Below are 13,882 nucleotides of genomic sequence, written 5' to 3' on the forward strand. Positions count from 1 at the left end.
CATCCTGTGCGGTAGCACTGAAGTGTCACTCTCTGACTGCTTTCTTCCATAAGTGGGAATGAAACAAACCTGAGTTGCCATAACCGAATGTGGCTATCAGATGTGAATTGTTAGTAGATGAGAAGATGATAGGTCTGACTTGTCAGCCACACAGCCCACACAAACAACATAAGCTAGATATAAATAAGTATCTCCTGCCAGTTGCAACAGAAGTATTTAATTTTGATGAACCTAAGTAAATGACGCTAGCTTGGAATTCTGCGTGGTTTTCTTATCAAACAAAGCAAAAGCTGGCTGGAGAGGGGAGACCAAATTCACCTTCTTGCCTCCCACTCCTTTCAGGCTCAATCTCTTCATTTAAATCTCTTGCTAGACTCATTAGCGTGTACAGGCATTGATACAGGCATGCGTGTAGTCAGTCTGGTTTTCCATGTGATTCTCTATCAGTATGTTCTAAAACACTAGGATCTTTGAAACATTTCCTACAAGTAGAAACAATTATAAAATCTTTGGTCCATTCCTTTATTTGTAAATTGATTTCTGATTTATAGGAAACTGTTCCATTACAAAACTAGACAGGAAATATAAGAAAAGATTGCCATTTGTTTTAATGATGATTTTCTGAATGTTTTGAAATTGCTTTATACCTCCTGTCACTCTGTCAGAGAGGCCATGAAGCTCAAAAATGCACTTCATGAATGGAATTTTCAGGTGTTAAAAGATCTGTTCACTAATATTTTGTTCATTTGGCAAAAAGGTTATAAGACAAGAAAACAATTTGCATAAGTAATTGGCATATATTCCAATGAGTTGCAGTGAGTTGCAAGGTGTGTTCATCCTATTCCTAGAACTGATTGTCTCAAAATTTGTGCACTTCTCTTAAAATGATGTCTGGGTTGCACTACAAAGCATGTTAGACACTTTGTTAAAGAGTTGAGATACAATATTGGTTCTTGCATTATGTGAAGTCCACAAAGCGTGTAATTAGTTCTGTGATTGTAGGAGCAAGTGAAGTGGAGCCAGAGATCCAAACTTTTGACTCTGAGGATGTCAACAAGTCTGCAACAGAAAAGCATCCAAAGGTGACTGAAGAGAAGCCAGAGAGAAGCAAGGACTCGACCATACATACAGCCCATCAGTTTTTGATGGATACTCCCCAGGTATGATGTCCAATGTGTCGTCTTATAATTACAGCAGTAGAAACAGACTGTTTTATTTGACCTGTGTTAATGAAACTCTGTAAATGCAAAAGTTTAAAATTACTTTAATTCACACAACTCAGTATCTTGCCGTTCTTTAATAGCAGAACGGAAAGTAGCACACAACAAACTGCTGTTTATGCAGCTGAATGATGACTTTAAAATGACAAGTTCTCTTCATCCTTATGTGAGAAGGTCCCATCCTCACTCTTTTAAAAAGAAGCTTTTGGTTTTGTTACTGTCAAGAGCCGTGTTGCTTAGACGAGTCTGCTGATCAAATGCTTGGACAGAGTGGAAAGCGAGGGGCAAGGGGGTGTGTGCCTGAAGATAAAGGGTTCAGAGCGATGAGAAAGCTGGGCATCAGTGACTTTAAAACATCGTTGTGTTCACCACAAAGTATTCACCTCAGTTAATTCATCACAATATATTACTTCCTTAAAAAAGCTGACTGCAAGTGTAGAACTTCTGTGAGCCTTTTATGAATGTCTCCATTGAAAAAATATTATTGTAGCCTAGAAAATCCTAGAGCTTCATTTAACACTCAGTTTCCCACTATGAACTGTTAGTTGTGAAAAAGCACATTTTATCATAAAGAGCTATGGCATAGAAGCAGTTGATTCTGGATAACCAGTTGATAAAGTAGGAACATTTTCAGTGATTTAGAAGTGTTGACCTTTCATGCTTAAAATATTGTGTCCTGAGTACGTACTTGGAGGGCAATGTTTTACTATTCCTATGCAACACGGAAGGGACTGTGTGCCAGCTATACCTGGTACTTCCACGTTAATGCTAAATGCTGTAGCTCGTTGGAAGAGGGCTGCTGAATGCAAGAGTGTTCTCCTGTTGCCAGAATAAGTTAAGTGCCTCTTTGGTTGTGGTGGGTGGGTGGTGGGTTTTTTGTGGGTTTGTTTGTTTGGTTTTTTTCAATTGACATGCAAAACCTGAAACGGGAGGGGGAGATCTTGCAGAAGGGGGGAACGTTGCTTTGTGGAGAAGCGCAAGTCTCTCTTTCAGCAAAATGGAGAGGGAAGAAGCCCCCTCCTTGTACATTCTTCCTGCCCTCCTTAAACCTGCAGTAGGTAAAGAGAGGGACTGCTGCTACTTCTTGAGGAATGAGAAGTTATTGGTACTGTTGAGTTCGCATTCGTAGGTGTATTTTCCCTAATCCATAAACCTGCACACTGTGCAGACCATGTACTGCTGTTTAGCTAAACTATGGTTTTACAAGTCAGGAAGAGAAGTTGTCCCTGAAAGCACAACAGAAGTAAAAGAAATGTATTAATAGATGCTTCTAGCTTTGTTTCTGTGTTGATTGTGTCACAGGTGCAGGTATTTGTGGGGAGGTATTTATCCTTTTTGTACACAGAAGGTATTAAAAAAAAATGGAGATTTAGAATCTTCATTTAAGTTTTTTTTCAGATACTTTTGTGTCTAAAAGAGTAAGAACAATGCATTTTACCTTTTTTATAGTTTGGGGATCACCAGATGTGTTAACTTACTTTTCTGTCTCATAAATCTCATAACTACACTTCTAGCATGTTGTTAGAGATCCTGAAGAGCTAAGAAAGGAACTTGAAAGGCAACTGGAAGCTTGGCAGACACAGCAGTCTGGAACTCCAGATGAGGTTTGTGACCTTGTTTTAATATAAAATTGTCAAAGAATGCTTCATTGCATTATTTTGTCTTGGTTTATGCCGAAGCATTTAGGAAGCCAAGCAGGCTGGAATCTAAATATTCAAAATCACATTATTTAGATACTACTTTTGTTGTTAATGTCTAACTTGTTCTGAAAAAAAATTACATTATTCTTCAAGCAGGGTGATGTTTCAGTTCTTGTTTTGAGCATTCTGTGTGCTGTTTGCAGAAATATACTGTGTTGATAATGACTTAAAATTTGCATAGTTAGACACATTTTTCTCAGCCCTGCCAAGCTCCTTCCACTTTGAGTTGTCACCTCTGCAGTTAAATGCTGGACGCCGCTTTCACAAAATTACGATCAACAGAAGCATCTCCTTTGGTTGCAGTGGTGGAGTTTGAACTAACCAACAGAATATGGTACTTGCTCTGACTGCCCTAGTCATGAATTGTGAACCATGTTTGGAAGTAATTCCTGAATGAAATTGCCAGTATAGAGGCTTAACAATTTTGCTGAACTTTGCTGAAATTTGATTTTTGTTAGTCAAGAGAACCTAGCAGACTTTATGGTTTACTTTGCTGTAATACCAACTATCAGTTGGTGGCTGTTACAGGATTTTCCTGTATCAACAGCAACACCAAAGTTGCTTTGTGTACTGCTAGAGAAATACTCACTGCACATTGCAGCTGTGTAGCAGCAAGGAGCATGCTAAGTTGAATGCAAACTGTCATCTTTATAGAGTGCTTACAAAACATCCACAAAATTTCAGCTGATAGTTACCTGCTACCTCCCCCTTAGTACATGGGAGTTTGTTTTGGTTTTTCAGGCAGCACTTGCCAACTTCTTGTCTTTTCATAATTCATTTCTATTTATTTCTGTATGTATGATGTTTTAGGAGAAAGAAGCAGCACAGTTGTGGCAGAGGTATTTAGTACTGACAGCTCCTCTATCACAGCAGCTTTGTGAACAGCTACGGCTCATACTGGAACCCACTCAGGCAGCCAAATTGAAGTAAGTTGGGTCTTTCTGAAGCTTTTTGTTTCTCTAAACTCTTGGGTTTGGAGGGCTTTAACCTCTCTATGACTTTATGTTGTTCTTACTTTATAGCAATTATTCCTGTTGGTAAATGCATTTGTTTTACTTTTGTGTGGGAGCACTAGTCTATTTTATGAAATGCAAACATGATAGAGTCGTAGGTACCAACACTGAGCGTATTGCCTCCTATTTTTTTTTCCTCTGTGCAACGGGTGACCAAACCAACTGAAGTGCTGTTGAGTCAAAGACAGTGTTAAATTTCAAGTGGCTTATGTTATTTTTAATGTTAAGTTGGTTGTTTTGTTTTCTTAAGAGATCTAGACTTGTTTCAAAATGGAGGAGTCTAAATTCAAGGTTTGCCTTCCATTTTAGGCATGTAGATTTAAAAACTTCTTTTAAAAAAACACTGAGTATCCATTTTGCATTAAAAATACAAGACTTTTTTTTGTATGTACCAAAAAATGAATATTAGAACTACTGAATTTTTTTTATAATATTCTACAAAATTTTGTGGTTTGGTGCCTGTGCTCAGATTTCCAGAATGAGGTATTTGCTGATAATCCCTGTCACTGTATTTTTCTTCTTCACTTTTAGAGGAGACTACAGAACAGGGAAGAGATTGAACATGCGTAAAGTGATTCCATATATTGCCAGTCAGTTCCGAAAAGATAAGATCTGGTTGCGAAGAACCAAGCCCAGTAAACGACAGTACCAGATTTGCTTGGCTATTGATGATTCCTCTAGTATGATAGACAATCACTCTAAACAGGTAAAATAAAACATTGGAAGAAGTATGAAGAAATTGCCTTTTTTTGATGAGTGTGTCAGCTGCTGACTTGTTTCATACAGAGCTGGTGGCTGTTGGAAAGCCACTGGAAAATTATTTTTTGCAGCCTACAAAAGCCCATAACTTGCTTACCTATGCAGTTCATTGGATGGTTAAATATTAGTTCATCATGGCTCACCTGTTGAGTTTTCATTTATTAAAAATGTGTGTTTCCTTCTAAATAGTTATTTCAGTGGTTACGTCATTAGCCTGCCTGAAGTGGTACCTCTAAATCAATCAGCTGAAGCCTTCAAGTAGAACTAGTGTGTCTTTATTGCAAGGGCTATCTTGCATAACTCTAACAGGGAAAAAAACAGGCACTCTTCATTATTTATTTTTTTTTACTAGACAATAAAAGTAATTTCAGTAACATTCATCATATTTAATACTGAGCTGTGAGTAAACTTGGAATATTCTATTTTTGATACAAGGCTTTTTTCTTTAATAGCTAGCATATGAATCCCTGGCAGTTATTGGAAACGCACTGACACTTCTAGAAGTGGGACAAATTGCTGTGTGTAGGTGAGTATATTAGAAGTCCTGACTTTTCCTCTAGACTTCAGAGTGTAAGTATCGGTTTCACACTGAAACATTTTTTTCTTTTCTAAAGCTTTGGAGAGACTGTTCAGCTGCTGCACCCATTCCATGAACAGTTCAGTGACCAGTCAGGGACACGGATATTGCGTCTTTGCAAATTTCAGCAGAAGAAGACAAAAATAGCCCAGGTACACAAGAATGCCTCTAGGGCAACAGGTTGGCAAATCTTTTCCAGACATGAGGAGCTTCATGCTTTCGTGATCGTTTTATAACGTTCACTGGTCATTTATATTTGAGAGTGTGATACCTGGGTAGATAACAAAGAGATAAAATGCTCACAATTTTGAAGTGATAGTATTTTCTCACTTCTAGTTCTGATGTATGCCACTTTTAAGCATCCATCTTTCTCTGTTTGTATTGGGTCTTTAGCAGTACTTTGGGTACAAGCTGTTGGGTACCCCTGTGCCAAATCCCATCAAAGTCTGTGGGAGTTTAGGAGGTTTCTGTGTTCCATGGATTTCACTGGAGGAGGAGGAGGAGGAAGAGCATCGTGTGTTTGTCAGGCTGTAAGTTTGTCAGACTGGACTGATACCTGAAGATAACTTTCCTGGACAGCTGCAGAGTCCTCTTCTTTTAGGAAGGTTCTTGCAGTCTTAACTTTCCAGACTTGAATAAGATCTTCCATTAATATAAAACAGAAAAGGAGGAGACCCAAATAGCTCAACGGTAGTCTTACAATTGTTGAAACTGGGAGGACTTGACAGTTGATGCCCTTCATTTTAATGGGGAATATGTAACTAGATACTTCTGTTGCAAGTTGAAGCCAAAGAATTTCAACCTAGAAATAGGATGTGTATTTTTAATGGTGCCATTAATCCATGAACAATTTACTGAGGTTTTGATGGCTTTGTTAGCACTGGAAGAATTTTAAATCCAGATTGAAGGCTTTTCTGGAGATTCTATAGTTCAAAAATACTTACTAGTTTGAAGCAGGAGTTAATACAGGAAAATGCCGAGGACTATCTGTGTAGGTGGTCAGACTAAACTATCTTGTATTTAAAATACAGAAGTGTGTTCTTTAAAAATGTTATCATTGTTTGTGATTTCATGATGAAATAACTTAAGCTTCTTGTTTCCTCTGTAGTTTCTAGAGTCATCAGCAAATATGTTTGCTGCAGCACAACAGGTGTCTCAAAATAGTAATCCTGGTGAGCTTTTTTTTTTTCTGTTACTATGCTCATTGCTGCTCGCTACAGGCCCAAAGCAGTATCCTGACAGAAAGGCTCCTAGCTCTGAGAGAGACATCACTTGCATTTAGGGCTTTGGGGTTGGTTTTGTCAAAAGAAATCTTGAAATTACATCTAAAGACATCTTGAAATTTACATCAAAAGACGCCTATATCGTATCTGTCAGTAATTCACTGAAATTTTGTTTAAGGCTCTTTGAAAAGGCACACCTTGCTTGTTCCCCTTTATGTTATGTTTCCAGATTGTGTTTAAGTCCTGGACACTGCCTGCTTTAGGGCACTGTCCAGCTTCCCAGTGACCTTGACTCCCTAGGCACTTCTGCTCTTGCTTGAGAATTTGATTCTGTAGGTATCGAGAAGCACACCGTTCCAAGGAGGGTAAATGTTTGCCTCCTACCTGCCTTTCACTGTGGTGCAAGTTGAAGTCGTGGGCTGTTTGAATTGCCCAGAAAAGCTGGAAGGCTTGTTACCTCACGTCTGACCCACATTTGGCCTAAAAGACTGCTTTGTGCTGTTGTCATGGTGGCACCCGTATTTGTAAATTTCTCGTAAAAGTACTCCCGTCTGGCATTTATAATCTATAGCTGCTTTGCCACAGGGTGGCCAGGCTGCCGGAATATTCTGAGGGAGAGCAGTATCCAGTCGTGTTGAACTGGGCTGGGATGCAGCAGCAATCGGCTCCCTAGAATCAAGGAGCTAGCGAGAGAACAGGCAGTAGGATCCATCACCCCTGCTTGTAAAAAGACCAAGCCCTGTCCCGGTTGCGGCCTGCCTGCAGAAAGGGAGCCAGTGCTCTCGTCACTCCCCAGCCATTAAGTTGCGGAGGGAATGGGACAGAGGGGCTCGCGTTTCCCGACTAATTACTGTGATTTCCCTTGTAAGTAAAAGATTATAGATACATAACTTAGAATGTTCCTTTGGAGGGATATATCTGTCTCCGACTCTGAGGGCAGCTTGCACCAAGTACCGTGTCTCCAGAAAGTGGCCGGTGCGGAGGAACGCGGCAGCTGCTCCGGGTGTTTCGGGAGCCTTACTTCGCAGTGGCTTTGCCTGGTCCCGAGGACTGAACGCCCCGGAGTGGTTGGACTGCCTTCACACTGTCTCTGGAGCTATCTTCTGCTTTAAGTTCCTCCAAAAGTCACCCACTGTGGGCAGTCCGGGGTTGCCAAGCCCAGTAAAGTGGGGACAACAGGGAGACACATTTCAAAAGCCTAGTCACAGTCTAGGGTGAAATGCTGACACAAGTGCACCCATAGGTGGATTCTTGATTTACGTTGCAGCAGCTGCTGCTCTGCTGTGGTAATGATCTGCTGGCTGGAGCCCTGTAATTCAGCCAATATTTAACTCCTAGGCGCTAACCTGGCATGAATGACGAGGCCATAACTAGTTTCATTGGTGTTTTCCATGCCTTTCGTCCTTGATTATGGGACTGATGGACTGGGGTGTTTTCCCCCAGTTATTCTCAGGGGTTTAACAAACCACTGAGAAACTTTTTCTTGGCCCTGGTAACTGCAACTTAAGTCACAGAATTCTATTTGATAATGACTTCATTTCCTTATGAATACTTGTTTTTTCCATTATACCCACAGGGCTAATAACAAGATAGTCTTTGTTTGTCTTTTAAATGGATTACTCTAATTTACTGGAATATTTAATGTTCTTTGTGCTCAGAAACAGCACAGCTGCTTTTGATTGTATCTGATGGAAGAGGCCTTTTCTTGGAAGGCAAGGAGCGAGTGACAGCAGCAGTTCAAGCAGCTCAGAATGCCAATATCTTCGTTATTTTTGTAGTGTTGGACAATCCGAATTCCCGGGTAAGTAAGTGAACAAGGGAGAAGTATTCTGCTGCAGTGAATGAGAAATTGATAGGAATCTTTTCGTTGTCTTTTGTAGCCTAATTTCAGGTTTTCATAACATCTGTCAGATCTTCTATGATTTCTCCCTACTATGATTCTTATCCTCTTTTGTATTTAAAAAAAAAAAAGACTTCCATGCCACAGAACAGCTAAGTAAGACCTCTTGTATTCAAATGTAATGATTGGAGATTTTGGCCACTGGAGAAGTAGCTGGTAGGTTCACAGATTCACAGTTTGAGAGATACTTTTTTCAGTCTCACTTTTGATTCAAATTGATCATTTCTGACAGCGGTCTCCATTTGATGTGGCAGCTGGAGCCAATATGAGATTACACAGGAAGAAGTATACGAGATTTAGTGCCTGCAAAGCTGGGTACTGCATTTGGTTTGAATTATGTGGTAAAGACTAATTTTGCTGTTCACATTTTCTTCCTGTATCTTTATTTTTCCATACAAAACTCATCTGCTATATTTATTGTTGAAAAATTAACCAATGGTTCTCTTGCTGGCAAACTATTGTAAGGTTCTGATGAAACCTGCCCATAATGTCAGGTGAAAATTCTGGGCAGTGAAATTATTTTTTTTTTTCATAAGCTTTATTAATTTTCTGAGCTGCTACACTGGGAAACTAAGAAATTACTTTCCAAGAAGCACAGCTGGAGTTTAATCTGATTTTTGAGTTGGTAGTATTTGTTGAAATATTATAAAATAATTTGCTGAAGAATCTTGTATTGGATCGCTGCACAGATGCAAGTTGAACTCAACCTTAGAGAGCTTACAGCTGACTGTCGGGAAGGCATCAAATGTGTAAAACTGGAGTGCTTACAGTAAACTCAAATCATAAAATACGAAGGAAAGACAGGATTTAATTATGGAACTTGGTATTGCAGAAGCTTAAGCTTAGTCTCTTCTAGTCTGTGATTTGTTGATTAGAGCACTTTATTTAAAAGGGAAAAAGTACTTAACTGCTTTGTGTTCAGCTTTTGCTTTGATTTACCATTGGACGCTTAAGGCTGTTAATCTTAAAACTCTTTTATTAACTTTTAGTTTAACAGAGGAGGAATTAGAAGTACTTGAAAAATGGGATAAATGATATCAAAGGCCTGTAAAAAATGCACGTGGTTTAGTAGTAACATAAATTCTTTTTTACAGGATTCCATTTTGGACATTAAAGTACCTATATTCAAAGGACCTGGAGAATTGCCTGAAATCAGATCCTACATGGAAGAATTCCCATTCCCGTTCTACCTGATCCTCAGAGATGTGAATGCGCTTCCAGAAACTCTCAGTGATGCACTCAGGCAGTGGTTTGAACTGGTGACTGCCTCAGATTCTTTGTAGACTTTCTAGACTAAGTCAATACCTGACTGCTGCTAAACTGCTGAAATGTTATGAAACTGCATTTGATCGGAGAGTTGATGGGACAGAAATCTTTCTAACTGGGATTAATGTGCAGGAGCTGCCCTCTGGCAGTAGGGCTGCACAAGACCAAAATGGTTTAGGTGTGTTCTGTCACGATTGTCAGAGGACAATTATGCAATGGTGAGAGACTATCACAGTCTTTGGTTGCCTATTCCCACAGATAATGTAAAACTTAAAACTTTGTTCAACTTCTCTTGTAACAACTTACTGCTTTGACAAAAAAGTATTTGTAATGTTCACGGAGGTAAAATTATTCCTGCCACTGTCTACTGCAATAAGAAAAATCGGTCTTGCTTCTGGGAAGGCATTTCTGCATTAGAAGAACTTCAGGTGTCTTGTAAAAAAATCATTCTTTAGCTTCACCCTTGTGGCTGGTGCCTCTGTGGGAAGGACTGGGGGAGCAGGAGAAGCAGATGGTTTTAAACAACCAAAAAAGTAAGTACTTGAATACTTGAAACTATTCTGCGGTTTAACACATCCTATTTAATTATCGCCAATTTTTGCCTGATAGTATCAACAGGGAGTTTTATGAGTCACGCCGTACGATAACCCCTGTGGAAGCAGTTTACACTGTGAAGTTTGCCCCTCTGTCCCGGCAGGCGCTAAGGAGAAGTGTCATTAATCTGATGGCTTAGAGCATGGACATGATTTTTCATTGCCGAAGCTATGCATCTTATATTGTCTGTACTAATAAAAAGAAGTTACTGCTGTTTGTAATTATGATGTCAGTTCCTTCAGGTGATCAAAGCTTGAATAAATTAACCAACTTTACCTGGAAATGCTGGGCATTCTCTAGCAGTGCACAAATAGGAATTTTCATCCGAAGATGTGTTGTGGTTTATGAAACTTCAGCAGCTGTCCTCCTTCGTGAGGATAATGCCAGCACCGGGGGCTGATCAGGGGCCCAGGTGTTTTGATTTCTCGGTGACAAGCGGAAGGAAGGTTAGTGTTTATACGCCCCGGGACTCTCGTTGGAGATTTTCTTTGTGTACGAGACCCGACGGTGCCTCATTGTGAGCGTGGTGCCGCCGCGGCCCAGAAAGGGGCGGGAAGTGCCGGTGCGCTGCCCCAGCCGCGTGCGCCCCGCGCCCTGCCGCCGCCCCCGCCCCTCCCCCCGCGGCGGCTGCCAGCGGGCCGCGCCGTCCCGGCGGGGTGACGGGCCCGGGCCCTGCGCTGCCGGGCGCGGCGGCTCCCACCCGTACGCGAACGCTCGCCGGCTTCGGGGGTTCCGAGCGGCCGCAAGCAGCCGGCCCGCCCCGGGGGGAGGCGCCTTCCCCCGGCCGGCCCCGGCTGCCGGAGAGCGGGCGCGCACCGCGGCCCAGCCCGGGGGAACGGCCGCCCCTGGGCCGCGCTCGGCGGCGGGGCTGCGCGTCATGGCGGCCGGGCGCCTGCCACCGGCAGCGCTCACCCTGAGGCAGGTACGGGGCTCGGGCCTGCCGGCGGGGGCCGCGCTCTCCGGGCTGCGCTGTGCCAGGCAGCGCCAGGCCCGGCCGTCCCTGGGCGCCCGGCGGCGGCGGGAGGCGGGCGGCGCGCCTCGGCGACGGGGCGGGGGGCACCAGCTTCGGGCCGTGCCGGGGGAGGCCTGGCGGGGGCCAGAAGGGTGGTCGGGCACGGGAACGGGCTGCCCGGGGAGGCGGTGGCTTCTCCGGCCCTGGAGGCGTTTAGATGTGGTGCTGGGCGTGTGCTGCAGCGGCGGCCTGCGCGGCGCTGGGTCAGCGCTGGCCTTGGTGATCTCGAAGGGCTTTTCAAACCGAAATGATCCTGTGCTGCCAGTAGCCTTAGGCACCGCGAGGTACTCCCATTCAGCACGTTCCTTTTTGTGAAACTTAAGTTCCTCGGACGGGGATCTGAAGCAAGACTGCACGTTTTGGAATGGAAAAGGCGATGGGCGTCGCTCTTCAAGCGTCCCTCAAAGCCACCGAGGGCACAGCGCGCAGCAGTGTCCTGGGACAGTGGATAGATTTCCCTTTCCCTTCCCCAGTTCCTGAGGCGACAGCAGGTTCTTCAGTTGTACAGGAAGATCCTGCGGGCTATCCGTGAGGTCCCTGCAGAAGCAGATCGTCACTATTTAAAGGACTGGGCCAGGGAAGAATTCAGGAGAAATAAGGATGCTACAGAAGAGGTGAGGATTGGGAACCTGCAACCCTGACTGCCTGCCCTCGGGAACGGTCAGTGAGCTGTCCTGTGCTTTGTCACGTTTGTTTCGTAGGTGTCACTTCTAGACTGCTGTGAAGTCTCCTGTTATTTTCTCTTAAGCATTTATATGAAGAAACAATTCAGCATCTCTAAATATTATCCCCTCTGTTGGTGGTAGTAATGTTTCTCTAATTTCCAGATAATAATCTGGAATTAGAAAGCTAAAAACAAAACAAATCCTGCTTACTCAAACCACAAATCAGAAAAATTATATCGAATAAGACGGTAAATATCATAAGTGTATTAATGGTCAAGCTTTCTATAGCTTTTTTTTTAAATCTTTAATTTCAACAATACTCAAGCTGAGCACAATTAAATTGGATGGTTGTCAATATGAAGCATGTATGAAATGCAGAAACCTTTGCGTTTCTTGTATGTCTCCTGTTTTCTGGTTTGATCCTTTTTCTGGTCGGTGCTCAAGGAATTGGTGGCTGAATTCTGCAGACAACGTGTTAGTGTACTTAGATAAAAATGCTGAGAGAAACATCCACTTCCTCAGTAAAACACCTGTCCTCATAATGCCAGCGTGCAGTTGTCACTACTTAGTTGCAAAGGTGGTAGATGCAGAGGCGTAAAGAAAACATTATTAGGAGCCTGAATCCAGTTCAAAACTGAGCTTTAAAGCAAAGCCGTAACCAGCCCCTAAACCCATCATTTAAGGAACTGGAGAAAATTTGTTTATCCACCTGTTTTGTAACCATCTCAGTGACTATAGTGTTACTTCACACAAAGAAACAGATCACAGTAGTGCTGGTACGACTTGTATGTACTTGATGTGTTACAATCGGCATGCGTGTATAAAACTGTGCTGTGTCCAGACGCTCGGTTCAGTACATTCCATTTTGTGTTACAGGACGCGATCAGGATGATGATTACTCAAGGCAACATGCAACTTCAGGAACTTCAAAGAGCGCTTAAGCTGGCAAAATCCTGATCTTAATTTCTGTTGACAGCTGGATTTTCATCTGCTGCAAGCAAACATAGTATTTTTTTCCAGAATGTGGTTGTAATAGCAGCTTTTGCTGACAACCTGGTAATGTTTGAAGGTGGGCTCTGCCACAGTGGGGTTTTAGTTTGTTTTTTCCCCTTCCTGTTCTTCTTGGTTTGCTTACCCTCCTGTGTGGAAATCACCCTGACAAAGAACTTCAAAAAAGTGAATGGATGATGTAGCATGTGATGTGAGAAAAGCAGAAAGCACCAAAAATTACAGCAGCGGTGTTGTGCCAGGGAAATGGAAAATAAATGTAAGCCACATCATTTTACCTGTTTTCTATTGTGGCAACTCTTAAGTGGTAACATTCATCGTGGTAACAGCTCTTTCTGGACTGTGCCAAGGATTTGTACCAAAACTTGAGATTAAAAAATGCATTTGGGATAAATAAATGGGCCCAAGACAAACACAATAAAACATTAAGAAAATGTTTTGTATGTAGATGTTGATTTTCAGTTATAGCTGAATAAAACTTAAAAAGGGAGATCTTCATGAAAATTAGAAATTTCAGCCCCAGAACCACTTATTACCAATTTAACGGTAAGTGCCTTGAAGTTAGTGACCTTAAAAGTCAATATAAAGCAAAATTACAGATAGAAAATACTAACTGCAAATATTATGGTTGTTTGCAACCTTCTTACCTTCTTGCTTGCACCTGTTCTTACCTTCCTGTGAAGGGCAGTGTTGCTTTCCCCACCCCCCTCCCCGTATCAGTTTCAAATGCCAGGCAACAGTAGATAAACACCTGACCGTCCAGGAGCTGTGAGCGACTTCAGTTGTTGTTTCAGGGGATGCGGGACCCCTTCCCTCTCCCAGTCTGCTGTTAAGGAGCCACCTCCCCTGGCCAAGGGGGCTTTCTGCTGAGTGGGCGAGCTGGATCGCCTCCCAGCAGCTCTGGTAAGTGCCACTGCTGCCACAGGGGAAGGGACAGACAGTGTT

The 13,882-nt window shown here is 42.5% G+C and overlaps 2 protein-coding genes across 2 annotated transcripts in view; both read left to right on the forward strand.

Moving 5' to 3' along the window:
* MDN1 (midasin AAA ATPase 1) overlaps positions 1 to 10,118 on the forward strand; it is a 103,863-nt gene extending 93,745 nt beyond the window's left edge. Inside the window, exons 94-102 of the mRNA XM_055713446.1 lie at positions 1,003 to 1,160; positions 2,735 to 2,824; positions 3,731 to 3,846; positions 4,465 to 4,639; positions 5,145 to 5,218; positions 5,307 to 5,421; positions 6,378 to 6,441; positions 8,151 to 8,293; positions 9,487 to 10,118. Coding sequence (XP_055569421.1) covers positions 1,003 to 1,160; positions 2,735 to 2,824; positions 3,731 to 3,846; positions 4,465 to 4,639; positions 5,145 to 5,218; positions 5,307 to 5,421; positions 6,378 to 6,441; positions 8,151 to 8,293; positions 9,487 to 9,675 — 1,124 coding nt within the window. The 3' untranslated portion in view covers positions 9,676 to 10,118. The remainder of the gene's footprint in view (positions 1 to 1,002; positions 1,161 to 2,734; positions 2,825 to 3,730; positions 3,847 to 4,464; positions 4,640 to 5,144; positions 5,219 to 5,306; positions 5,422 to 6,377; positions 6,442 to 8,150; positions 8,294 to 9,486) is intronic.
* Positions 10,119 to 11,031: 913 nt separating this feature from the next.
* On the forward strand, positions 11,032 to 13,373 carry LYRM2 (LYR motif containing 2). The gene is made up of 3 exons (XM_055714405.1): positions 11,032 to 11,174; positions 11,738 to 11,878; positions 12,806 to 13,373. Exons 1-3 carry the CDS (start codon positions 11,130 to 11,132, stop codon positions 12,884 to 12,886), a joined length of 267 nt encoding a protein of 88 aa, XP_055570380.1. The 5' UTR covers positions 11,032 to 11,129; the 3' UTR covers positions 12,887 to 13,373.
* The last annotated feature ends 509 nt before the right edge of the window (positions 13,374 to 13,882 follow it).

The sequence above is a fragment of the Falco cherrug genome, chromosome 6 (genome assembly GCF_023634085.1).
Source record: "Falco cherrug isolate bFalChe1 chromosome 6, bFalChe1.pri, whole genome shotgun sequence".
NCBI lineage: Eukaryota > Metazoa > Chordata > Aves > Falconiformes > Falconidae > Falco > Falco cherrug.